Source organism: Chiloscyllium plagiosum, chromosome 26 (genome assembly GCF_004010195.1).
Source record: "Chiloscyllium plagiosum isolate BGI_BamShark_2017 chromosome 26, ASM401019v2, whole genome shotgun sequence".
Classification (NCBI taxonomy): domain Eukaryota; kingdom Metazoa; phylum Chordata; class Chondrichthyes; order Orectolobiformes; family Hemiscylliidae; genus Chiloscyllium; species Chiloscyllium plagiosum.
In genome coordinates this window covers 28,498,663-28,526,359 of record NC_057735.1, presented here as the reverse complement: position 1 = coordinate 28,526,359, position 27,697 = coordinate 28,498,663, and the positions used below count along the sequence as shown (strand labels likewise).

Below are 27,697 nucleotides of genomic sequence, written 5' to 3'. Positions count from 1 at the left end.
CTGTTTGCTTGCAGTTGCTTGGAAGTCTGGAGGGTATTTATAGATGCATGGTGAAATCTCTAGAAGGTGAGAAGTCTGCAGTAAGCGTTAATCAGACCATGCATACTATGTTAAATGTCCAGGGAAGTTTGAAATATAAAATCTAAGCAACTAGGCCCCTTGCAAATAGTCAAGTTTGCTTTCATTTTCTTATGTTAGGAACTGGAAGTATGTCAAATTTAGGTAACAACAGTTTAACTTTCTTTTGCATCTTATTTACAAACAACAGCATAAGAACAGGCCCTTCAACCCACCAAACCTCTGCTGACAAATGACCCCTTTGCAAATTGAAAACTTTTACCTCCAGGCATGTCCCTGTATTCTCTGCCTATTCATGCATCTGTCAACATGCCTTTTAAACCTGCTTAAAATGTCTTAATATTATATCTACTTTCACCACCACCTCTGGCAATGTATTCCAGGCACTTTCTAGCATCTGTTTAGAAAAACCTGTCTCTTTCATCTCCTTTGAACATCCCCATTTTTATCTTAAACTCCTGTCCTCTAGTAATTGACATTTCTCCCCTGAGAAAAGAACACTGACTTATCCATTCTATCTATGCCTGTCATAATTTTGTAAACCTCTTGGGTCACCCCTCAGCCTCCAATGGTGCAAATGTAAAGGTATTGAGTTTAGCCAATCTCAGCTAATATCCTCTAAACCAGGCAGAATCCTGGTAAACATTTTCTATATTCTCTCCAAAGCCTCCACATCCTTCTGATGATGATGTATTGACTGGAGCTGTACACAGTATTCCAAATGTTGCCTGACTACAGTTCTATACAGCTGCAAAATGACTTGGTAATTTTTGTACTCTGTGCCTTGACTGATGAAGACAAGCATAGCATATGCTTTCTTGACCACCTTATTCACTTGTGTTGCTACTTTTAGCGATCTGTGGACTTGTATACCTAGATCCCTCTGTGTGTTAGTACTTCTAAGGGATTCTGCCATTTACTGTTTACTTCCCAATGCAGTTTGGGGGGTATAACGCATCGTCTCATGTTTGTCCAAATGAAATTCCACCTGCCATTTCACCATCAAAGACTCCAGCCAATCCATTTCTTGCTGTGTATCTCTGGCAATCCTACTCACAATCTGCAGCTTTCCCAACCTTCGTGCTGTTTGCAAACTTACTGGTCAGACCACCTACATTCTCCTTCAATCATTTATATTACAAACAGGGAGTCCCAGCACTGACTCCTGTGAAACAACATTGGTCACACAAGCACCTTTACTCAGAGTAGTCTTTACTCAGAGTAGTAAGTGTATGGAATGCTTTGTCTGCAGCGGTAGTAGATTTGCCAACTTTAAGTACATTTAAGTTGTCATTGGACAAGCAAATGGATGTACATGGAATAGTGTAGGTTAGATGGGCTTCAGATTGGTATGACAGGTCGGTGCAACATGGAAGGCCGAAGGGCCTGTACTGCACTGTTATGTTCTATGTTAAACTGCTACTCTGGCACGGAGCCTGTCCCCGTTGTTCAGAAGGGAAGGATGGAGAAGAGCAGAGCAATAATTATTGGGGAATCGATAGTTCGGAGCACAGATAGGCGGTTTTGTGGAGGCAAGAGGGACTCACGTTTGGTATGTTGCCTCCCAGGTGCAAGGGTATGTGACGTCTCTGATCGTGTTTTCCGGGTCCTTAAGGGGGAGGGGGAGCACCCCGAAGTCGTGGTCCACATTGGCACCAATGACATAGGAAGAGGGCTGAGGATGTTAGTTAGACAGGCTTTCAGGGAGCTAGGTTGGAAGCTCAAAGTTAGAACGAACAGAGTTGTTGTCTCTGGTTGGGTACCCGTGCCACGTGATAGAGAGTCGAGGAATAGGGAGAGAGAACAGTTAAATGCGTGGCTACAGGGATGGTGCAAGAGGGAGGGATCCCGGTATTTGGATAACTGGGGTTCTTCCTGGGGAAGGTGGGACCTCTATAAACAGGATGGTCTACACCTGAACCGTGGGTGGTGTCCCGAACGTAGGTGGGGAGTTCTTGGACTAAGGGGAACAGGACCGTGTCGAGGTATGCAGAGATGAGTTCGGTGGGGTAGGAGCAGGCTGAGACAATGTGTCGGCCGGGGCAGTCGGGGTTTGTGGATTTTGGACAGGAGGTAGAAACGGGCGGTGCGGGGTTGTGGGACTATGAGGTTCGGAGGCGGTGGATGGGAGATCCCCTGAGGTGATGAGGTTCTGGATGGTCTGGGAGATGATGGTTTGGTGGTGGGAGGTGGGGTCATGGTCAAGGGGGCAGTAGGAGGAGGTGTCCACGAGCTGGCGTTTAGCATCAGCGGTGTAAAGGTCGGTGCGCCAAACTACTACTGCGCCTCCCTTGTCTGCTGGTTTGATAGTGAGGTTGGGGTTGGAACGGAGGGAGTGGAGGGCTGCCAACAAGAGGTGAGGCCATACTGGATTTGGTTCTGGGTAACGAACCAGGCCAGGTGTTAGAATTGGAGATAGGTGAGCACTTTGGGGACAGTGACCACAATTCGGTGACTTTTACTCTAGTGATAGAGAGGGATAAGTGTGCACTGCAGGGCAAGAGTTATAGCTGGGCTATAACTCTTAGCATGGCCAATGCACCTAACCTGCACATCTTTGGACTGTAGAGATAACCAAAGCACCTCAAGGAAACACACAGGCACGGAAAGAATGTGCAACCTCCTCTTAAAAAATCAAAAGGGGCAAATTGGTTCTTCTGGACTGGAGAGAGAGAGACAGCATGTGAGAATCATAACTGTTTTGCCAAAGGGTGTATTTATGGATGCTACCTGTATTGGCACAGTTGATGATTAGTGGTTATTAAATAATACATTATCTTGTTAAGTATTTCACTACAGTAAAGTTATACCTTTTTAAATATTTTAACTGTTGTAAGAATAAAGTGTGTTTTGATTAAAATTTAGCGATGGACCAGTTGAATCTCATCTGGACCATAGCACCTTACGCTTACCTTTAAATAACTATAAATGTTGGGGCCTAGACTAACTCCTCACAACACTTTGTGGGGGATGGGGATTGGGAGCGGAATCAGACCTGGTTCATAACTCCTGCTGAAATGCTCCTGCATTGAAACTTCAGTCGTCTGGTTGGGCTCATGTCCTAATGTCAGGTCTGATATGGCCCTTTTCTAGTTGGGCTATTTTCCTAGTGCCTCATGGATGCATCTTCCCTCCAATCTAAGCCTCTGCCACAAAGGAAGCTCCAGTCAATACTGGGGATATTTAAATGACCCACCACAACTCTGTTTCTACATTTTTCCATAATCTGCCCACATAGCTGTTCACCTATTGATCACTGACTGTTGGGAGGCCCGTAATACAATCTTGCAGAATTGCACCCTTCCTATTCCTGAGCTGTACTCACATGGCCTTATTAGATCAGTCCTCCAAGGTATCCTCCCTCAGTACAGCTGTGATATTCTCCCTAATCCATAAGGTAACTCCCACACCTCTTTTACATCTGTCTCTATCACGCCTGAAACATCTAAATCCAGGAACATTAACCTGCCAGTCTTGTCCCTCTCACAACCAAGTCTTTGTAACTGCTGAAACATCAGAGTTGTGTGCACTGAACCAAGCTCTAAGTTCACCTGTCTTTCTTGTTACATTGTTAAAACCATTACACTTCAGACAGCCAGTCCCACCATGTTAATAACTTCTCCCTGTTGTTCTCCCTCTTTGGGTGGAATAGTGGCTCAATGGTTAGCAGTGTTGCTTCACAACACCAGGAACTCTGGTTTGATTCCAGCCTGGGGCAACTGTGTAGAGTTTGCACATTCTTCCCATGTCTGTGTGTTTCCTTGAGGTGCTCTGGTTATCTCTACTGTCCAAAGATGTGCAGGTTAGGTGCATTGGCCATGCTAACTTTCCCATAGATTCCAAGGATGTGCAGTCTAAGTCGATTAGCCATGGGGAAATGCAGGATTTTAGTGTAGGGGTGGGTTGATTAGGCTGAGTCACACTGTAGGGATTTTATGATTCCATGATTCTTGGCCTTACTGGTTTTAGTCTCTGACTTCTCCTTGATCATTTCATTTGCCAATCTGGTACTGTGGTTCCTCAACCACGCTAGTGTAAACCCTCCCGAGTGACACTAGCAAACCTCCCTGTCAGGATCTTAGTGTCCCTCCACTTTAGATGCAACCTTCCTGTTGTACAGATTCCACCTGTCCTGGAAGATAGCCCAATGATCCGCTTCTCAGAATCGTCCTTTCTACACCAGCCCTTCAGCCACATATTTAATGCTGTCTTCTCACTGGCATTTGGCTCAGGGAGTGATCCCTGCACTACCATCCTTCAACTTATTGCATAATTCCCTGAACTCCCTTTACAGGACCCTATCACTCTACCTCCTTCTGTTACTGGTAGCAATGTGTACAATGACCTCTGGCTGTTCATCTTCCACTTTGAGAATGTCCTGTGCTTGCTCAGAAATATCCTTGACCATGGCATGAAGAAGGCAAACATACCATCCTGGAGTCCCTTCTGTGGCCATGGAAATGCCTACCACTGCCCCTGACTGTGGAGTCCCCAGTTACCACTACTGTATTGCTCTTTGGCCCTCCCTTCTGTATGACAGAGCAAAATATGGTGTCGCCATTTTAGCTGTTGCTGTCACCATTCCCTGATATACTGCCGCGCCAATAGTATGCAAAATGGTGTACAGTAAAACCTCGATGATCCGAAAATCAATTATCTGAACAAGATCTCAAGGTCCCGATGCTTCAGTAAACTGTGTTATCTGAACATTCAATTATCCGGACATTAGATTATCTGAACAAAATACTTCCCGCCCATGTCCTTTGGATAGTCAAGGTTGCTCTGTACTCGTTAGAGAACAGGATAGCTACAGGGGACTCCTGTACTGAATGACTGCTCATCTAGTAGCTACCCATCTACTTGCATGAATCTTGGGTGTCTTTATATCTCTCAAGCTCCTGCTTATGACACTTGCCACCACCAGCATTGCTCCTAAGTGTGTCCCACTGCAACTCTAACCTATCTGCATGACCTTACAGAAGCTGTAGTTGGCACACCTGAAGATGTAGTCATCGATGTTCAAAAATCTCAAATTTTCCACATTCCACTGGAGAAATATACTGCCCCATTGACTACATTTTTACCCTCTGGCAACAATCTAATTAAAAATAAATTTCTATTAAAATTAATTTACAGCTTGTTAGATAGTCTCTTGTGTTAGATTTTCACCGAAGAATAGTCAATAGACTTCTGTAAATATCAGTCAAGGTGCTATTCTAAATCCCAGTTCTGTCCTACTCTACCGCTCGTCTAAATTCCACTGTTCTATTAATAATCAAAGCAATTTCAAACTAAATAATCTAACCCATTTGAATGTGTTGTTTGTCTAGAGTGTAATTGATGAAAGGTTTAAATTCTTCGCTTTGGAATAATTATAGTTAGTATTGAAAAGTAGGAGCTGGGATAGCCAGGTTGCAATTTGCAAGTTTCTACAATCTACAGTGTGATAATGATCAGCTAAACTGTTTTTTTGATTAATTTTATAGAGACCAAGACACGGGACATAACTCTCTGCTCTTCCAAAGAGTTGACTGGGATCTTTTGCATCCAACTGAAAGGGCAGATGGAATCTTGATTAACTCTTCTGTGCAACATTTCTTCAGTAGTATACTGGATCACCAAATTATATTTCACTCGCTGCAAAACCTTAACTCTGCTTTTTCTGCACAGATGCTGCCAGACCTGCTGAGTTTCTCGAGCATTTTGTATTTTGTTTCAGATCTCTAACATCAGTTTTCTTTTTTAATGAAGCTTTTTGCTTGCTTTTTGGTTCATAGTTTGTAAGATCTATTTAATGGGATGAGTCAAAGCCTAAGATTGGGGCTCCTGCACAAAATAGTGATTTCACAGGCAACCCATAAATTCATTAGTTGTTAATAGCTAATTTGACTGTCCATTAAAAGTTTGTCAGATTAAAGGTAAATAGGAGAAATGTTTTACAGATTAAAAACTAAAGGACTGATAGGAAGTTAAAATCAAAAGATGATTAAGAACTAAGTAACTGAAAAAGAGCCGCGGAGCCAAGCAATATACTGTACATGCGTTATGTCAGAGCTGGTAGACCCCATTGTGGTTCATAATGACCACATCTATAGCAAGTGTCGGTTGTTTGAGGAAATCTAGTTCAGAGTTGATGAGCTCGAGTCAGCGTAGAGTACTGCTGCACATCAAGGAGGGGAAGAACTCTTTGGGTGCTGTGTTTCAGGAGGCAGTCACACACCTAATTTGGTCAGGAACAGGAGGGTGTAACTGTGAGCAAATCAAGTAGAGGGATCCAGAGGTAATGCTGCAGGACCCTCAGCACCTGAGCTTATCTACAGGTTTGAGATTCCCTGTGTGGATGAGAGCAGGGGCTGTCGGGAGGATGAGCAAAATAACCCATAGCACCATGGGAGCCATTCAAGAGGGTGGAGAAAAAAAGAAATGTAGTTGTAATTAGGGATAGTATTATCAGGGGAATAGACACTGTTCTTTGTGACCAGGAATGAAAGTCCTGAAGGCTGTGTTCCTTGCTTGATGGTCAATTCAGGATATCTCATTTGGGCTGCAGCGGAACTTGGCGAAGAAGGGGGAAAAATCCAGTTGCTTGGTCCATATAGGTACCCATAATATAGATAGAGAAAAGAGGTTCAGATGAGGGAATATGAGCAGTTAGGGTCTAATTTTAAAAAGCCAAATCAAAAAAGTAATTATCTTTGGATTACAAGGCTCAGGCTCAGCAACATTGAGGAGGTAAATGCATGGCAGGTTTGAATTTGTGGGACATTGACACCAGTACTGGGGAAAGAGGGAGTTGCTCTGAGACAGGCTCCACCTGAATCATGCTGCGATCAAAGTCCTAATGAATTGAATAAATAGGCTTTAAAATAAATAATTGAGGTTGGTTCAGTTGCATGAAAATTAGAAAGTTAAAGATAAAGGAGAAGGTAGGATTGCAGTTTACTGATTGGATTGATTGTTAACCAGAATATAAAAAGAAGCAACTGAGTGTGAATGTCGTATTATACCAAGGAACCACAAAAATGAAGGGAAATTTGATAATTGGACAAACTTAAAGGCTATATATGTAAATATATGAACCATTTGGAATAAGGTAGATGATCTGATGGCGCAAATTGAGATAAATGAATATGATTTCAAAACCATTACGGAAAAGTAGTTACAAGGAAATCAAGAACTTAACATTCAGGGATATTTGATAATGTAGTGTAGCAACATTATTAAAAGTTGAAATGAGGATAGTTGTGAGAAATTATCTAGGCTCTGATACATTTGAGGAGAGGTTTAAAAAAAAGGCAAGGGAAGGAAATCATTGAGAATATTGTCGGCACCTTCAAACAGTAGCTACTCTGTCGGCAAGGCTATAAATCGATAAGTGGTAAGAACATGTAAAAAGATCAGAGCAATAATTATGGATGACTTTAATCTTCAGGTTGATTAGGTTAATCAAATTGGAAAGGGTAACTACAACAACAAATTCATAGTGCATTAGGGAGAAGGCCTTGTAATGGATAATGAGGCACGCTCAATAAATGACTTGGGAGTAAAAAAGCCCCTCAGAAGCAAGGATCATGATGGAATTTAATTTTCAGTTTTAAAGTGAGAATCTTGGTCACAAATAACTATATTTACCTTAAAGGAAATTATATTGAAATGAGGATAGAGTCTGCTAAAACCTTCCTATTCATATATCAATCCAAATGCCTTTTAAATGTTTTAATTATAACAGTCTCCATTTCCTCTGGCAGCGCATTCCATACATGTGTCACCCTCTGTGTGAAAGCATTGCCTCTTAGGTCCCTTTTAACTCTTTCCCCTCTAGTTTTGAACTCCCTCACTCCGGGGGAAAAGATCTTGTCTATTTACCCTCTCCTTGCTCCTCATGATTTTCTAAATGTCTATCAGGTCACTCTTCAGCCTCTGAAGCTCCAGGGAAAATAGCCCCAGCCTATTTAGCCTCCTCCTATTGCTCAAGCCAGTAAGGAGGAAATATTCTAAGAGAGGAAGAAAGCAAGCATGGCTAACCAAGGAAAGTTAAGGAGAGTATTAAGAGGAAAAGCAAGAAAGGAGGTAAAAGTCAGTGATTGCCCTGAAGATTTGGATAAATTCGGAATCGAGGAAAGGAGAACTAAAAAGGTAATAAAGACAAAATAAACCATGAGGGCTAACTAGCAAGCAATATAAAAACTGAAAATATAAGCTTTAAATCTATAAAGAGGAAGAGAGGTCGAAGTAACGTAAGCCCATTAGGAAATGAATCTGGTGAGATGATTTTGGGGCACAAAGAAATGGCAGAAGAGTCAAACAAATATTTTGCATCCGTCTTTATGGTAAAGATAATTTCAAATATCGCATTTAGTGCTAAAGAATGCTGGAGTGGAATGAAGTACTATCACTAGAGATGGAGTGTTAGAGAAACTAATGGAACTCAAGGCAGAGAAAAGTCTTCTGGCTTTGATGGCTTGCATCCGAGGATACTAAAAACAAGTACTATAGAGATAGCATTGGTCGTAATTTTCCAAAAATCTTTGGACTCAGGGCAAGTACTAGAGGCTTAACCAGAGTGAACAGAGGGGAACCAGTTGATGTATTCTCTTAGACTTCCAGCAGGCATTCAACAAGATATCATAAAGGGTAAATCAGAAAATTTCCATAGAGGTCAACGCTAGGACCACAACTGTTTACAAGGTTCACCATTGACTTGGAGGAAGGGAGTGAATGTGCTATAGTTAAATCTGCAGGTGACACAAAAATAGGTTGAAAAAGCAGATTGTGAGGGGGATAGAGACAGTTTACAGAGATGATCGGTTAACTGATTGGCCAAAAACTGGCCAATGGAGTATAATGCAGGAAAATATAAAGTTCATGTTGGAAGGGAGAACAGCAGAATAGTTTTATTTTAATGGAGAAAACCTGCAAAAACTTGAAACACAAAGGGACTTGGGTGTACTTGTGTGTGAAACATGGACAGCTAACACACACCTGCAGCAGGTAATCGGGAAGGTTAACAGGATATTGGTCCTTATTTCAAGGAGGTTAGAGTGCAAGTAAGGAAGTTTCACTGCTGTGTTGAGACCACATCTGGAGTACTGTAAGCTCCTTTCACCCCTTTATTTAAGGAAATATTTCTTTGGAGGCAGTTCAGAGAAGGTTCTCTGGACTGATCGCCAATATTGAAGGGATTGTCTTGTGAGCAAAGATTAAATCAATTAGACATTGGAGTTCAGCAGAATGAGAGGTGGTCTCATTGAGACAAAGGGTTCTTCAAGAGCTTGTCAGAGTAAATTCTCAGAGAATGGTTCTCCTCACAGGAGAGTCTAGGACCAGAGAACCTCGTCTCAGAATAAAGGGGCAGCAGTTTAAGATTGAGTTAAGGAGGAATTTCTTCTCTAAGAGTTGTCTTTGGAACTCTTAGCCAAAGAAAGCTACAAGGGCTGAATCCTGGAATATATTTAAGGCTAAAATAGACTCTTGATGAGTAGGGGAAGGAAAGTGGATGTGAGGAGTGTCGGTTCAGCCATGATCCTACTGAATGACTGAAGGGCCTATTCCTGTTTCTATTTCTTACGATATTAGTAGTCTTAATCAGTAGAGAGCTTGGCTGAAAAATTTGTCTTGTAATAATGATGTAGATTTGCAAATATGTCAGTTCCGGAAAGTATAATTATCCAATTCGGACAATGTTGTTTATTCCTCTCATCGTGCAAGGAATTATGTGAAAGGTTACATTGTTTGATCTAAGCAAGTTATTGACTTGTTGTTATGCTGGTTGAAAGCAGCAATTTGTCTTAACATGTTAAACGCCAGTTGAGAAAGGTGAGAAAGGTAAGAAAACAGGCTTCACATTAGGAGAAAGTAAATAAATAATAAAGAAGGCTCATGCTGTTTTAGGCTATGCAATCCCAAACCAATTTGAGCCCCCCCCACCCCCATTCCCCAATGGGGTTTCAGTTCCTCAGAAGAGAAGTTCTATCTACCAACTAATTTATCTAATAATTAAAAGTAAGGAGTGGTTTATGAATGTGGTAACTAATAGGGATGGAATTTTTAAAATCTTAATGTCGATATTGATGCAAAGGGATGAGTAAATGTGCAAGTGATTTCCAACAGTAAAAATCTGAATTAACTGCCGATGCAAGTTAGTACTTCAGAGTCTGTTTATTCATTTAAACAGACTGGAGAGGATATTGATGTTTATTCAACAAACCAACTGGCAGAATCTCTCAGATCTTCTCTGGGTCTGGTGACTCCTGCCAGCGAACCACTTGGGTGGGTAGAAGATGAACTGTTGTTTCATTCTTCAGTGATTTGTATTGTCAGTGACTTGGGATGGGAATGCACTTTGTGCTGAAACAGAGTGATCATAGCTGGTCAAAGGTTCTGAGCTAATAGAACATTTGTGAGAAATAGGGTGAAGTGTGGACTGCAGATGCTGGAGATCAGAGTCAAAAGGTGTGGCGCTGGAAAAGCAAAGCAGGTCAGGTGGCATCTGAGTAGCAGGAAAGTTGATGTTTCGGGTATAAACCCTTCATCAGGAATGGTTGAGGGGAGTGGGGGTGTGGTGGAAGAGGACTGAGATAAATAGGAGGGTGGGGGTGGGGGGACAAGTAGCTTGGGAGGTGTTAGTAGATGCAGGTGGGTGGGGGTTGATTGTGATAGGTCAGTGGGGAGGGTGAAGTGGATAGGTGGGAAGGAAGATGGACAGCTCAAGTGAGAAGCAGCAAAAGGTAATTTGAAAGTTGTTTCTAATGTGACCTTTCTGGAATGTTGGCACTGACATTAGCAAAATACAAATGTATATCTATTCCACTGTTGAATTGATTTAAGTGACCTGTAGGTTTCCTGAAGTAATGTACTTGAGCAGCAGTAATCCCTCAAGTTTTCCAAACTCTGGGAAAAGCAGGTTTTGTCAAGTAAAAGAGCTTAGTCTGTATTTTGACCCCATAATTACTTTTAATTTCTCATGACTGAACATTCTGTTGACATTGTTGAAAATTGTTAATTTAAATTGGGGCAAAGAGAACAATAGTTTTTTTTTCTTTGTGTATTATTGCTGAAACAACATTTTTTAAGGCTTTTCATCTTGCATTACACAAAAATATAAATTTAAAGGGAGAACTAACATTTTTACTGGATGACAGTAGGGCGGCATGATGGCTCAATGGTTAGAACTGCTGCCAAGGACCCAAGTTCAATTCCATCCTCTGGCAACTGTCCTCCCACAGTCCAAAGATGTGCAGGTTAGATGGATTAGCAATGGTAAATGCAGTGTTACAAGGATAGAGTAGGGAAGTGGATCTGGGTGTGCTGTTCAATGAGCCGAATGGCCTGCTTCCATGGTAGGAAATCAATGGTTATGTGACTGGTATCCATCAAAGTTTGTTAAAAATTACACCACACCAGATTATAGTCCAACAGGTGTAATTGGAAGCACTAGCTTTCGGAGTGCTGCTCCTTCATCAAGTGGTTGTGGAGTAAACGATTGTAGGACACACAACTTATAGCAAAAGTTTACAGTGTGATGTAACTGAAATTATACATTGAAAAATACCTTGATTGTTAAGTCTCTCATCAGTTAGAACAACCATTTTAGTTTCACTTCTTTCATACGTAACTTACAAAAGTTTTTTTAAAAGTTACATTCTCAAGTGAACTTTAACAATTGGTGTCAGCCCAGATAATGTGTTGAAGATGTTAGCCCCCTGTGTGCTGCTCTCTGTGCCATCACTCTCACGCATGCACTCAGGCACACACACCTACACGCACTCCCACAGACGCACACACTCCCACACTCTCATGCATACTGTCACAGACTTGGACCCCTTTACACGCATATATGTACACACTCTCTCACAGACACTCCGAACCCCACACACATGCACACACAAACACATATACGTTTGTGGGTTGAGTTTGTACTTGCAGAGTTATATTGTACTTTGCTCAAAAGCTATTGTAGATTCTGTTCATTTTTTAGATTAGTATCAGTCTAAACATTATGGCAGAGACAGCAGCACACGGGGCTAACACATTATCTGGGTTGACACCAATTGTTAAAGTTCACTTGAGAATGTAACTTTTAAAAAACGTTTTGTGATTTACATATGAAAAAGTGAAACAAACATGGTCATTCTAACAGATGAGAGACTTGACAAACAACCAAGGTATGTTTTAATGTATAATTTCAGTTACATCACACTGTAAACTTTTACAATAAATTCTATGTCTTACAATTGTGTACTCCACAACCACCTGATGAAGGAGCAGCACTCCGAAAGTTAGTGTTCCCAATTAAACCTGTTGGAGTATAACCTGGTGTTGTGATTTTTTAAGCTTGTACACCCCAGTCCAACACTGGCATCTCCAAATCATCAAAATTTCAAGCGTTAAGAAACTCACCCAGCAATCCAAACGAACTTTATTCCTGTGGAATGAATCATACATAGCAGTTCTTCTTAGGCTCTTCAGAATATAATAACCTGCATAGCCTGTTATAGTGGAATAAAACACTACTCGTGTAGGAAGTTAGGCCACAGCAATGTCTTGCTGATGTTCAAGCATGATGTAATTGCTGTATTGTCAGGTTCATTCTACTGGAGGTGAAAGGAGTTGAGTGCTTCTGGACCCCATAAACCCTGATGTGCTAACTTAGTATGATAGCTCTATGTGAGGTGATATTGGCTTGGATCTTTTATTAATTCTGATTAGATCATGTTTTAGATTATCAAATTATTGAATAAAATTTTATGCCAGTAGTTATTTTTAAAAGTTGTAACATTTTCAGTACATCTGTTTGTTGAATTTCTTTCAGTTCTACCCTACCGTCAATCCCATAGGCAGTTAGTCCCCAAATAGTGAGCTCCATTTTTCATGGCATCCCAATTAAATAGATATGATATTATTAGTTTCCTCATTTACCCTTGTGGTAAAAAGCAGTTCATTGAGAGTTTGTTTATTCCAGTGGTCCAGCCTCCTTTGTGTTTTTTAAGCAACTCCTGGTCTCAGGCCAATTTGGATAAATGGTACTTTGTATCTCTGAACATGTTGTGCAAGAAAATCTGGATGAATTCTTTAGCTTCAGCTCTCCGAGTTACTCTTGGTGATTGGAAAGTTCAAATGGGGTTCTATGATGAAATCTGGGATGATCTTCTGTTTTATAATGGATAATAGTTATCATTTCTTCTTCCAGAAAACCATCAGTTTCAAGTTGATGTGCATTAGTAAGTGGAGGCTTTTAATCTCTGATGTTTAAGTTTCTGGTACAGCTGGGCACCTATTCTTGCAATTCTTTTTGGCACTGTTTTCTTGGAGATTTGCCTTTGTGGCACTCATCCATTACATTTCAAATTGGTCCAATATGGGATGTGTCATTCTGAGTGTATTGAGTTTCTTTTGAAAAGTCTTGTCTTGTTGCACGGCTATGGGGAATAAGCTACAATAATTAATCTTTCCACAAATGTCTTAATCTGAATCAACAGTTTTATTTAGGCTAACAAAACTACTTTTCCTATACAATTATAAATTAAGTTGTGTGTGGAATGAGCTGCCAGAGGAAGTGGTGGAGGCTAGTACAATTGCAATATTTAAAAGGCATTTGGATGGGTATATGAATGGGAAGGGTTTGGAGGGATATGGGCTGGATGCTGGCAGGTGGGACTAGATTGGGTTAGGATATCTGGTTGGCATGGATGGGTTGGACCGAAGGGTCTGTTTCTGTGATGTCATAGGAGATGGACTCTAAGTGAAGGAGCCAGTGTTGGACAGAGTTTGAAATCAGATAACAGGTTATAGTCCAACGCATTTATTTGGAAGCACTAGCTTTCAGAGCACTGCACCTTCATCAGGTGGTTATGGAGTATAAGATCATAAGACACAGAATTTATTACAAAAGATAACAATGTCATACAGTGATATATTGAACAAACCTGGATTGTTAAGTCTTTCATCTTTTGGAATGCAGGTTTCGGTTCATTAATATGTAAATCCCAGAACTTATTAATGAAACGAAGCCTGCACTCTAAATGATAGAGGACTTAACAATCCAGTTTTGTTCAATATATCACTGTATTACACTGTAATTGTTTGCTATAAATTGTCTTATGATCTTATACTCAACCACCTGATGAAGAAGCAGTGCTCCGAAATCTGGTGCTTCCAAATTTGCCATTTGGACTATAACCTAGTGTTGTGTGATTACAAATGAAGTATTAATTTGATTTCCAGACAATTTTACTTTTTATTTGAATCAGTGGACTGTTTTGCTAATTGTTTCTGATTTTTTTTTAGTTTTGGGATTGTGGAATCAAGGGGATGTATTAATAATATTCAGGATAGAACGTAGAACATAGAACAATACAGCGCAGAACAGGCCCTTCCTTCCTCAGTGCGAACTATTCTCAGCTCATCCCCCTACACTATCCCATCATCATCCATGTGCTTAGCCAAGGATTGTTTAAATCTTCCTAATGTGGTTGAGTTAACTACATTGGCAGGTAGGGCATTCCACGCCCTTATCACTCTGAGTAAAGAACCTGGCTCTGATATGTGTCTTAAATCTATCACCTCTCAGTTAGTAGTTATGCCCCCTCGTACAAGCTGACGTCATCATACTAGAATAGTGCATGAAATAAAAAAATATTTACTTGGCATGGGAAAAGTCTTGTTATTTTGGTAAATTCCTTGATATGGGGTAGAAAGCTGCAGGACTTTTCAAGAGCTACATTTATTATTGATTGAGGTAGTTTGAAGAATCATTGCCTCAGATTTACTTCAATAGGCAGTTAAACAAATGGAGACTTTTAACCATTGATTTCCCCAATAATTTATCACTTGAATCTGATTTTTTTCCGGACAAAACAGTTTTTCATCTGATATAATGGTCAGACCTGAAGTGCAGCTTCTTCTGTTTCAGTCCATAAGTATTGGTCTTGCAGTTGCATTAGTGTAAGAAGTAGATTTTTAAACCCTTTGACATTCGAATATTTTGGAGAAGGGAATTGCCTAAAAGCTCAGCGATAGAAACATGATCACTACTTAAGTTTATTTACTTGCCTGTCAAAATCTGTTTGCATTTTGTAGTCACTGTGTATTGAACAAAAAGTGTGACCTTTTATAGAAAACATTATCATTCACCTATAGTTGTTTGAGATAACAATTTTAAACCAGTGGCAGAAAATGGTGGTAGTGGTGCTATTTGGGTCACAGGACTTGTATTTTGCATCTGGCTAAGTTATTAGAAATGAAGTCAGCCTAAAAAGCCAAAAAAATCAGTGACTTCTGCAATTCCAAGGTGGTATTTTAGCTGACCTGAATTATGACTGTTAATTTTGAGCAGTGTAGAAATCTGCAAGGAAAATTCTTTTATTGGCATGATATTATTGTGTTCTTTTAAAATTCATAGGGGTATGGTGGCATAGGGGAAAGTACAAGGATGCTTATGTTGATACTTAGCTCCTGGACATGTGTTGGCATCATTTGGATGTGTTCCTGACAGTGATGGGGCAGCTGAATATTATGGTCGGTGCTAGATCATTATTAAAGGTAACAATGGCAAAACATGGCCTCGCAGTTCCATCATGCTGTATCAGTATTTTATCAGTGTAGTGTCCACAGTCTTCCAGAGCAAAGTCCTGGCAAGATGCAAAGTATTTTTTTCTTTGGGAGAAGCCAAATGGACTGTTCTTGTGTCACTTCTTTTCGCTTGTTTGTTAAAGGCATTAAAATCTGCCTGAGAGCTTATTCTGTTTTGTGGAATATGGGACCTTTCCTGTAGGAACCTCTTCAAATAAATGTATGATATCTTCACTGCTACTCTGTTTGCTGTATAAATGACACATGTTCCACATCTTAGCTCTGTTCTTAACTGGCTTTGTGTGTCAAATGTAACTATTAAGGGATAACTCATTATTTTTGAATTGTAAAACCTCCTACATTAAGCTTATACAGCAATAAGGAAAACTAACAGAGCTCCTTGATGAAAAGTTCAGCTCAGGAGGTCTGGTAATTTAGGAATTGTTCTACTATGGTGTACATTTGCACTTAGTTGTTAAATGCAAGCTAGCTATTGAATAATTTTTCTGTGATAAAAATCACTTCTAAGTTCCATAATGACATGACAGTACAGGAGAATGCCATTCAGCCATCAAATCCATGCAGGCCTTCGAGAGCATTTCAGTCAGTCCCATTCTGCTACTCAATACCTGTAGTCCTAGAAGTTTCTTTTTGCTTGGTACCTTTCCAGTTTCTTTTTGAAATAACGTATCTGAAAGAAAGTATACTTTGTGTTGACATGTGACTATAATCCTACACTTGATAGTTGTTTTGAATGGCCTGAGCAAATCACTTCATTGTGAAAAAATGCCAAAAAGGCCATCACAACCTTGAGAATTGTTGAGTTATTGCCTGTATTCAGAATAAAAATATTTTTAAAAATCATGCTTTTGTTCAGTGTAGCTGAAACAAACTTTTTTTAACCAAAAACAAGTACCTCTGCATTCTGAGTTAACTTATGCTCATTATATTTTTACAGCTACTTTGTGTTATTTCATTATTTGAAAAAAAAGCAAGAGTAGTCTTTTGAAGCTGCTCTGCCATTTAAAAGTCGCCATATTTGCAGAGCACCACCTAGGGCTCCCCTCTCATTGGAGAGAGACAATTGATGATGGTTTAACTTGAGGCTCTCCATTGCCTCAGGTGAGGGGGTGAGGTCAAGAAGGTGGGACCTTGATTATAATTTCCTGTGTGTAAATTTGCCTTCGCTGTTGCCATCACTCTACGTTGCAAACCAGTTTTGTTAACCGACTGAGCTCACCAACCTCCATTTAATAAGATCAGGTAGATCTTTTTTAGCTCCACTTTTCCTGATGACTGGCCCAATTTGTCACCAGTACAGGCGGCACCACAGGAGATTGATTTCAACTTGGCTGAGCAATTAATTCTGACCTAACCCATCTAAAAACCTTGCAAGTGATATTCGGCTGCAAGCATGTTGAAAAAAGGCAGAATTGTCTTAAAGCATGCAGAACTGAAAGTATGTTGCGGTAGTGATAGTGGAAATGCATGGAAATAATCATTTTGCAATGTTCCCGAGATTGCAAGGAGAAGGCCTGATCACACTGCAAAAACACAGTTGCAGTCACAGTTGTCCCTTTTAAAATGCTGTATTAAATAAAACCAGATGACCATTTAAGGTCAACCCACACAGCCATATTGTTTCTCCTAGGAAATTCATAGACCAATATGGTCAGTATTTGAGAGTTGGCATTGCCATCATTATCTATGTTTCAAATTGGACATGGGCTGGAGTCACTCCTCTTTGAGTGTTTTAAATGGCTGAAAAAGTTTCCTACACCGTCTTCAGTTATCCAACTGTAGGGCTTGGTCGAGCTTGGCTCGATGCCAAAGACCAGCATCAAACAAATTTAAGTCAAGACAAACAAATTGTTGAAACACTGTTATCAACAATCAGCCGTGCTTACTGCTTGCCAGAGAGCCTATATAGCCCTCAACCTTTTTCAGTTTCCAAAATGCTTTGTGACTCTAGACAAATTAAACACTGTGTACCACATTATGCTGAAAACAATTTTGTCTGCTTTTTCATAGTTAACCAGATCCCATCACACTTAATAACAAATTGCAAATTGAGTTTGAGGCCAGGATTCAGGACAAGGTTATTGTAAAGGTTGTGTGGTCTACTGCAGCCTCAGTTCCAAAGGAGCATATGTTTATTAGAATTTGTTGACTGAATACATTTTGAATAATTAGAGAGGCAAACAGTGGTGCATGTAAATGAGATTTTTGCTGATCTTACAAACAGTGAAGTCTTTACTAAGCTGGATGAGAAGGGCAGCTTTTGGCAGCCTGCACTGGAGGAGGACTGAATGTTAACCATGATCACCCTGTGGACATTAATCGTTCATGGGTTCACTGCCAGACATGGAGAGGTTGAAGAATGTTATGTTCTGAGAGTTAAAAATCACACAACACCAGATTATAGTCCCAACAGGTTTAATTGGAAGCACACTAGCTTTCAGAGTGCCACTCCTTCAGGTGATTGTGGAGGACACAATTGTAAGTCACAGAATTTATAGCAAAAATTTAGTGTGATGTAACTGAAATTATATGAAAAATACCTTGATTGTTGAGTCTTTCATCTGTTCCAATACCATGGTAGTTTCACTTCGTTCGTGTGTAAATCACAAAACCTATTTTTAAAAGTTGCATTCTCAGGTTAGCTGTAAAAATTGGTGTTAACTAGACAATATGTTGAAGATGTTAGCCCCCTGTGTTCTCTGTCTATGCCATGATGTTTAGATTGATTCTAATCTCAAAAAGTGAGATAACAGCGTTTCACATGAATTTATGCAGTTTTTGAGCAAAGTACAATGTAACTGCAAGTACAAATTCACCCCACAAAATATGTGTGCATGTGGGTCTTTGTGTCTGTCTGTCTGTCTGGGTTGGGGATTGTGTGTGAGTGTGTGTGAGTGTGTGTATTGTGCAACGGTGATCACCTGAAGTGTGACATGACCCCAAGGTCCCGGTTGAGGCCCTCCCTATGGGTATGGAATTTAGCTATCAGCCTCTGCTCGGCCTCCTTTCGCTGCTGCCTGTCCTGAAGTCCGCCTTGGAGGATGGTCACCCAAAGGTCCGAGGTCAAATGTCCTGGACCGCTGAAGTTTTCCCCAGCTGGGATAGAACACTCGTGCCTGTTGATTGTTGTGCGGTGCCCATTTATCCGTTGCTGTAGCCTTTGCTCAGTTTCCCCAATGTACCATCCTTGCCTGCAACATATAAGATAGACAATGTTGGCTGAGTCTCATGAGTACCTGCCACGCACATGGTGGGAGGTGTCCCCACGTGTAATGGTGGTACCCATGTCCACAATCTGACACATCTTGTAGTGCCTACCGTGACAGGGTTGTATGGAGTTGTCCTGAAAGCCGGGCAGCTTGCTACAAATAATGATTTGTTTGAGGTTTGGCGTTGCTTAAAGGCAAGCAGTGGAGGTGTGGGGAAGGTCTTGGCAAGGTCGTCATTGATAATGTGTTGCAGGTCACGAAGAACATGGCGTAGTTTTTCAGCTCCTGGGAAGTACTGAACAACGAAGGGTACCTTGTCGGTTGCAGCACGTGTCTGTCTCCTGAGGAGTCATTACGGTTCCTTGCTGTGGCACGTCACAACTGGCAGTCGATGAGTTGAGCATGGTAGTGTAGATGAGCAGACAGATCCCTGAGTACTTCCAGGTACCTGTCACGTTCCTCCTCATCTGAGCAGATCCGGTGTAAGCGTAGGGCTTGTCCATTGGGCATGGCTGTTTTAATATATTTTAGGTGGAAGCTGGAGAAGTGTAGCATTGTGAGGTTCTCTGTGGGTTTGCGGTAGAGTGTGGTGCTGAGGTGTCCATCCTTGATGGAGATGCAGGTGTCCAAGAATGAGACAGATAGTCGAGAGTAGTCCATGGGGAAACTGAGCAAAGGCTACGGCACCACACAACAATCAACAGGCACGAGTGTTCCCTCCCAGTTGGGGAGCAATTCAGCTGTCCAGGACATTCGACTTGGGACCTTCGGGTGACCACCCTCCAAGGCAGACTTCGGGACAGGCAGCAGCGAAAGGTGGGCGAGCAGAGGCTGATAGCTAAGTTCCATACCCATAGGGAGGACCTCAACTGGAACCTTGGGTTCATGTCACACTTCAGGTGACCACCATTGCACAATACACACGCACAGACACTCCTAAACACGCACACAGACACACACACACAAACACCCTTACAGACACACACACTCCCACACTCTCTCAGGCATCCTCTCAGAGACTTACATAGAACGTAGAACATTACAGCGCAGTACAGGGCCTTTGGCCCTCGATGTTGTGCCAGTATGAAGCTCATCTAACCTACACTGTTCATGTATGTCCATATGCTTGTCCCATGACGACTTAAATGTACTTAAAGTTGGTGAATCTACTACCGTTGCAGGCAAAGCACTCCATACCCTTAATACTCTTTGAGTAAAGAAACTACGTCTGACATCTGTCCTATATCTATCACCGCACAATTTAAAGCAATGCCCCCTCGTGCTTGCCGTCACCATACTTGGAAAAAGGCTCTCCCTGTCCACCCTATCTAACCTTCTGATTATCTTATGTCTCTATTAAGTCACTTCTCAACCTTCTTCTCTCCAACGAAAACAGCCTCAAGTCCCTCAGCCTTTCCTCGTAAGACCTTCCCTCCATACCAGGCAACATCCTAGTAAATCTCCTTTGCACCCTTTCTGAAGCTTCCACATCCTCCTCATAATGCGGTGACCAGAACTGTACACAGTACTCCAAGTGTGGCCGCACCAGAGTTTTGTACAGCTGTAGCACGACCTCATGGTTCCAGAACTCGATCCCTGTATTAATAAAAGCTAAAACACTATGCCGCCTTAACAGCCCTGTCAGCCTGGGTGGCAACTTTCAAGGATCTGTGTACCAGGACACCGAGATCTCTCTGCTCATCTCCACTACCAAGAATCTTGGCATTAGCCCAGTACTTTGCATTCCGGTCACTCCGACCAAAGTGAATCACCTCACACTTGTCCGCATTAAACTTCATTTGCCACTTCTCAGCCCGGCTCTGCAGCTTATCTATGTCTCTCTGTAACCCACAATATCCTTCGTCACTATCCACAACTGCACTGACCTTAGTGTCATCTGCAAATTTACTAACCCACCCTTCTACACCCTCATCCAGGTCGTTTATAAAAATGACGAACAGCAGTGGACCCAACACCGACCCTTGCGGTACACCACTAGTAACTGGACTCCAGGATGAACATTTCCCATCAACCATCACGCTCTGTCTTCTTTCAGCAAGCCAATTACTGATCCAAGCTGCTATATCTCCCACAAACCCATTCCTCCGCATTTTGTACAATAGCCTACTGTGGGGAACCTTATCGAACGTGTTCCTGAAATCCACATCAACTGGTTTACTCTCATCTACCTGTTTGGTCACCTTCTCAAAGAACTCAATAAGGTTTGTGAGGCACGATGTACCCTTCACAAAACCGTGCTGATCCCTAATCAGATTATTTTTTTCTCGATGATTATAAATCCTACCTCTTATAACCTTTTCCAACACTTTACCAACAACTGAAGTGAGGCTCACTGGTCTATAATTACCAGGATTGTCTCTACTCCCCTTCTTGAACAGGGGAACCATATTTGCTATCCTCCAGTCTTCTGGAACTATTCCAGTAGACAATGACGATTTAAAGATCAATGCCAAAGGCTCAGCAATCTCCTCACTGGCTTCCCAGATGATCCTAGGGGACTTATCTATTTTCACACTCTGCAGGATTTCTAATACCTCTTCCTTGTGAACCCCAATCCCACCTAGTCTTAGACCACTCTACATTCATGCACACACATACGCTCTCTCTCACATTTACAACCCCCCACCCCAGACACACACACTCACACGTGCACCCCCTCACAGACTTAAGACACTCTACACTCACAACCCCTAACCCAGGCAGACAGATACAGACCCACATGCCCGCATATATTTTGTGGGGCGAATTTGTACTTGCAGTTACATTGTACTTTGCTCAAAAACTGCAGAAATTCATGTGAAACTCTGTTATCTCACTTTTTAGATTAGAATCAGTCTAAACGTCATGGCATAGATAGAGAACACAGGGGGCTAACACCTTCAACATATTGTCTAGTTAACACCAATTGTTACAGCTAACCTGAGAATGCAACTTTTTAAAAAAAAGGTTTTGTGATTTACACATGAACAAAGTGAAACTATCATGGTATTCGAACAGATGAAAGACTCAACAGACAATCAAGGTATTTTTCATTGTATAATTTCAGTTACATCACGCTAAACTTTTGCTATAAATTCTGTGCCTTACAATTGTGTCCTCCACAATTACCTGATGAAAGAGCAGCGCTCCAAAAGCTAGTGCTTCCAATTAAACCTGTTTGATTATAACCTGGTGTTGTGTGATTTTTAACTTTGTACACCCCAGTCCAACACCAGCATCTTCAAATCATGTTCTGAGAGAGTTGCAGTATGCTGGTGGTCATATAATGACAAATATGAATTCTCAAAATCGATTAATCTGTGGTCATGTTGTTCAGGCAACAGTGATCACAGCAAACCTTCAGAAGTCATCACATTTTCACCACCCATGGTATAATGGAGTTATAACTGTTTAAGGAAATGTTGAGCTGCTGTACTTGGTTCAATTTATTGATACTCTGGCAATTTTCGAAACAAGATCAGGTAGACTGAGCATACGCAACACTAAATAGACCAAATTGAAGATGTGCTTATTTCATCTGAGGTCCTTGCACAATATGATCTTGAACTTGCAACTATAAAAGTGATGGATGCATCATCTGCAAGCATAGGAGCAGTCTTGTTTTCAGATTCACCATGAAGGGATCAAACCCATCAGTCTCCAGCATTTCCAGAGTTCTCGTTGACATGTAATAACCATATATCACTGTTGAGGAAGAGGTTCTTGCAATAACTTTGGCTTGTGATAGATTCTATGGCTACGTCTTAAGCATGGTAAACTTAAAACTGAGCAGAAGAGTTGATAACCTTGTTAAACATAAAGATGTCCACAAAGATCCTTTGTAGAGTCTAAGGATTTTGTGGCTAATTCTGTATGACACAATTATAGAGAATATTAGATTCCTTCTGATGCCTAGACAGTGAGGATAAAAGAAAAAAAATCTTGTTACAAGTTGAGGCCTTCTCAGCCTTAGTCTCTCACTAGTTGGCATTCACAGTGAAGAAGTGGTGGGAATATGGTGACGATGTGGAGGTGCTGGTGTTGGATTGGGTTGGACAAGGTCAAAAATGATGCGGCATCAGGTTATTCACAAGCTTTCAGAGCCTCGCTCCTCCAGGTTCAATTACGTGTTGAAGAATCTGTCTGGATCAATGTTTTCTGGCTTCAGGGCTGACCAAAGTACATTTCCAGTAATCCTAGCAACAGGAAAGGAACCAAATGAATTCCAGAAGAGACAGTACAGCAGTGCTTCACAGGAGGCTTCAAAGCACTGAAGATGTCACCTAGACAGGGATCAAAATCGACTTCCCAACTTGGTGAACATACCCACACCTACAGCAATAAGCCTGCCCTGAGTAATATTTTGAACAATGTTAACATATGTTTTTTGCAAGGTTTGTGAAGGTTTGTAGCTCAGGTGGAGGTTTAGGGTGTAGGTTTGCTCACGGAGCTGTAGGTTTGATATCCAGACGTTTCGTTACCTGGCTAGGTAACATCAGTGGCGACCTCCAAGTGAAGCAAAGCTGTTGTCTCCTGCTTTCTATTTATATGTTTGTCCTGGATGGGGTTACTAGGGTTTGTGGTGATGTCATTTCCTGTTCGTTTTCTGAGGGGTTGATAGATGGTATCTAGATCTGTGTGTTTGTTTATGGCATTGTGGTTAGAGTGCCAGGCCTCCAAGAATTCTCTGGCATGTCTTTGCTTAGCCTGTCCCAGGATAGATGTGTTGTCCCAGTCGAAATGGTGGTTTCTTTCATCCGTGTGTAGCCACAAAAAGACACGACCCTCTCTCCCTCGTAGCCCTACACACGGATGAAAGAGACCACCAATTCGACTGGGACAACACCTCTATCCTGGGGCAGGCTAAGCAAAGACATGCCAGAGAATTCCTAGAGGCCTGGCACTCCAACCACAACGCCATTAACAAACACACAGATCTAGATACTATCTATCAACCCCTCAGAAAATGAACAGGAAATGACATTACCACAAAACCTAGGAAAGCCATCCAGGGCAAACATAGAAATAGAAAGCAGGAGACAACAGCTTTGCTTCACTTGGTCACTACTGATGTTTCATTACCTGGCTAGGTAACATCGTCTGGATATCAAATTTACAGCTCAGCGAGCAAACCTAAACCCTAAACCCCTTAACATATGTGTGTTTATCAGTGACCTTTTAGTTGACATCAATGTAGTTTCATAAGCACAGTGTCTGACCATCTTTCAAAAAATCCACCAGGAACATCAAGATATTTGCAACAGCTAGGCCAAAGTGCATCAGTCTCTCTGGTGGCCTTGTATCTTATTTTGTGTTGAGGATATAGTTTCCAGCTGTGCCACCTTTGCTACTCATAGACATAAGCAGAAATAACCTCTTCTGCCCCCCTCCTTTCTAGCCAGGTCATGGGTAAAGCTTTGCTTAAAGATCTACTTGAGTTTGAGGTGATGGTTTTCCTAATCCTGATTGACTATCATTCCAGATGGATTGAGACTCTAGAAACTGTAATCCCTGATTGGCAAATCTTTGAACCACAGTCAAAGATGACTAATGTGTGTTTCCAACCTTTTGTAGTCTCATGAATTTGTCCACATCACAAGCTTACTAACAGATCCTCAAACCAACAGCAAAGCTGGGAGAATGATATGAACCATATAAAGCATCCTGACAAAGAGTACCGATATTCATTGTTGGCCTGAAATACTACTCTGCATTGTAACGGAATGTCTTTATCCCATAATAGCTTTGAATAGGCTAAAAATAAAACCTCAACTTCCCTCCTTTTCCCAGATGCTAATGCCAAGTATCACAATGCAGGATTATGAACAAGTTTGCTAGAAACAAAAGAAACATAGGGCAGACCAATGTGCACCTTCAACCAGAGACACAAGACTCCTGACTTGCTAGTATTGGAAAAGGATACCCAGGTGTGGCTCAGACCAGCAGTGTGAAGGCACTTTGCTTGCAAGGCTTCAATGATCGGGATCATACGTTGTGTGAATATCAAAGTTAGTTTGAAAAACAGGAGTGCCATGACTTTTTCCTAAAAAGCCAGTGGTGAGATGGTCAGCATACTCTTCTCATTGGAAGGGAATTGTAACAATATATCTGCTCACAACTGAGATGGGGGCTTTGAACCCTCAGAAAGCGTTTGATGTACATTCAACCTCCACAGCATCGAGAACAACTGTGCGCACATTCAGGGAGTTTGCACCAAATTCTGCCTGAAAAACACAAAGACTTTGTATTGGAAGCTGTGTAAATTGTCAATGGGGATGAAGACTTTGGAAGGTGGGAGGTGTGGTATTAAGGGAAGAGAGAGGAAGAGGTGTGGAGTAAAGAATCTATGCCATTAATGATAGCTACTGTGCGTAAAGATCAAATCATAGTGATGTCAGATCACATGGAACTGGAACCTTGTCCAGGATTTGAAAAGATGTTCTCTTTTACCATCTGTCATATATAATTATGTTCAGTGAGACCTGTTAGTAATGTTCATTATATATAGTATAGGCCTGATCTTACTATATAGTGTTGTTGGATCATCTTTCACTATTAAAATGATCAATTACTTTGTCTTATCTGGACTCAAAGCAGGAAATTATGCTAATGCAGTGCTGCATGAAACACACACCAACAAGCAAAACTGGCCCTTGAAGTGTTTCCGTCTCTCTCTAAGACTGGTCTGGTCCATAAAAAAAGGAAATGGTATCTTGGGAGAGCATCATATCTAGCTTGTCCAGTCAGCTGATGAAGTTATTGGTGCAAATTGCTGGATACCAATCGAGGAGGAAAGTGCTCATATTTATTGGATACTGGCAAACCTTGAAAATTGGTAAATAGGAGTAATCTTCCTCATGTTTCCTATTGAAGTAAGTTTTGATAGTTTTAAAGAATGTTTCACGTTTTGGAAGTTTATTATATATGAAGTTTATTTGTTATTTGATTAGCTTCTCATTAAAAAAAATGATTTGGGGTGGACTGATAGCCTTTGACCTTCAAATCGTTTATCTTGTTTTCTCTTATTTGTTCTGTCCATGTGCAAGGACTCATAATTTATCTGCTGTTGCAAATCCACACAAGGTTGTAGGAATAGTGGCTTAGATCTTCGATTTGCATGTTGGTAAATAGTTCTTGAATCTGTGGAAAGCAGGTGGTTTCTAGAATAAATTTTTTATCAATATACTTCTCAGTAAAACCTCTGAAAGTGTTCTGACTGAAACTTTGCTGATTCCACAGTTTTCTTTGCCCACAGAAACAACAACTCAAAAATACAAATCCTGGCATCTTGAAGTATGGGACAGTATTGTAAGTATTGATTTGTTCAGTTGGGAATGCTGACATTTATAGGAGTTCCAAGATTCACCCATAATACCATATTGGTGTAAATAGGACTCAGACTGTGAATTTATTTTAATACTTCAGGTATCTCTCAACAAGTTGTTCTATATACTTTGGATAGAGAGGTAGGCGTAAGTAGCAAAATTTCTACTCAAAAGCTAAAGTGCAATGTTTGATTCTGCCTTTGAAATTAAATAAATAATGGATAGAGAGTGAAATGATAAGTGTCTCAGCACCATGTAAAACGGAAGTGACTTGGATTTGCAGTGCCCATCCAGCTGCTAAGAGCTAGGTCTACCCACTTGATTGTGAACCATCAATTTCTGAGTAAAACATGAATTGCCATATTTTTCCCCCAGAGTTCTAATGCATTGTCTTTCATTTCCACCTTCCGTTAAGACAGGACGATCCATGGGGCACTGCATGGTTCCTGATGCCATTTCCCCATTGAATATTCTTCATGTGGCTTGTATATTAATGGGGAGAGTATTCAGTATTCACACATGGGTATTTCTCTTTACCTGGAATATGACTGAGATTATCTAACCAATTAGACTTTTAGTCTTTTCCAGGTCACGAGAATTGAGTAATCTTGAATTTTGCAAAATTTTAAAATGAATATTTCACTGCAGAGGTTGTCAGTATTACAATTTGGAACTTAAGATTTGTTTCCACTGCTGGTGTAGTATGACTGTATAGCAGTACATAAAGGCTGGTCTTTGGTGACACTCTCTAAATTGACTTTGTTTTTAAATCACAATTCCATAGATGTTCATTTTGTTGGTGAATTGCTTGCAACTTTCACAGTATAGTCCATTGTATCCCTAGAGCACTTGGTCAGTCACAGGCAGAACTTGCAGAAGCAACTTGCTGAACTGGATGAAAAGTTTTAAGTGAGATAGAGAAACATTTTTGTTTTGTCCTGTTCTTTGTTGGGCATAATTCAGCAACATAGTACTCAAGTAATGCTGAATGAGTTCTATTAATCTGTTCCATGACTGATGCTGTCAACACATTATATTTCAATCAGTCTTAGTTTATGTTTAAACATTTAACTGACTGATTACATCAAGTCTGTTTTCTTAACCTGTAAAATATTTCTGTGATGCTCGATAAAAGAAGTAAACAGGTTTCAAGGAACAAATTCATTAAATAATGAAATGGAGAGTGCATTTACTGAGCTCAAATCAAGTTTATCTAAATGTTGAAGTCTAGCGTATCTGCATAAACTTTGATTTAAATTGTGGACCTCAAGGTTAGCACAAACCTCTTAGATACTGCATCATAAAGCAGTACTTTGCACTGATCAAATTCCATGGATATCCGTGTTTATTTGGAAAAATTTGACAAACCTTGTCAAATGAAGGTTGGGGCAAATGATTTCTGTGGTGCTTAGCAATAAGACAACAAGCATATTTGTATCTTTTGGAATTAATGCTTTGTATTTAAAAATTCTCGAAGTTGGAACTTGTCAGCTT

At 40.8% G+C, this 27,697-nt stretch overlaps 1 protein-coding gene across 5 annotated transcripts in view; it reads left to right on the top strand.

The window, feature by feature from the left end:
- The window catches only part of LOC122563217 (diphosphoinositol polyphosphate phosphohydrolase 1), a 77,413-nt gene that overhangs the window by 9,912 nt on the left and 39,804 nt on the right, over window positions 1-27,697 (top strand). Inside the window, exons 1-3 of one of the 5 annotated variants that reach the window (XM_043716795.1) lie at window positions 25,625-25,713; window positions 26,134-26,186; window positions 26,304-26,344. The exons of 1 other annotated variant lie outside the window; for it this stretch is intronic. In XM_043716795.1, coding sequence (XP_043572730.1) covers window positions 26,174-26,186; window positions 26,304-26,344 — 54 coding nt within the window. In that variant the 5' untranslated portion in view covers window positions 25,625-25,713; window positions 26,134-26,173. Of the gene's footprint in view, window positions 1-24,005; window positions 25,714-26,133; window positions 26,187-26,303; window positions 26,345-27,697 lie in introns of those variants that run through there. 3 more of the 5 variants (XM_043716792.1, XM_043716791.1, XM_043716793.1) reach the window with 3 other exon arrangements.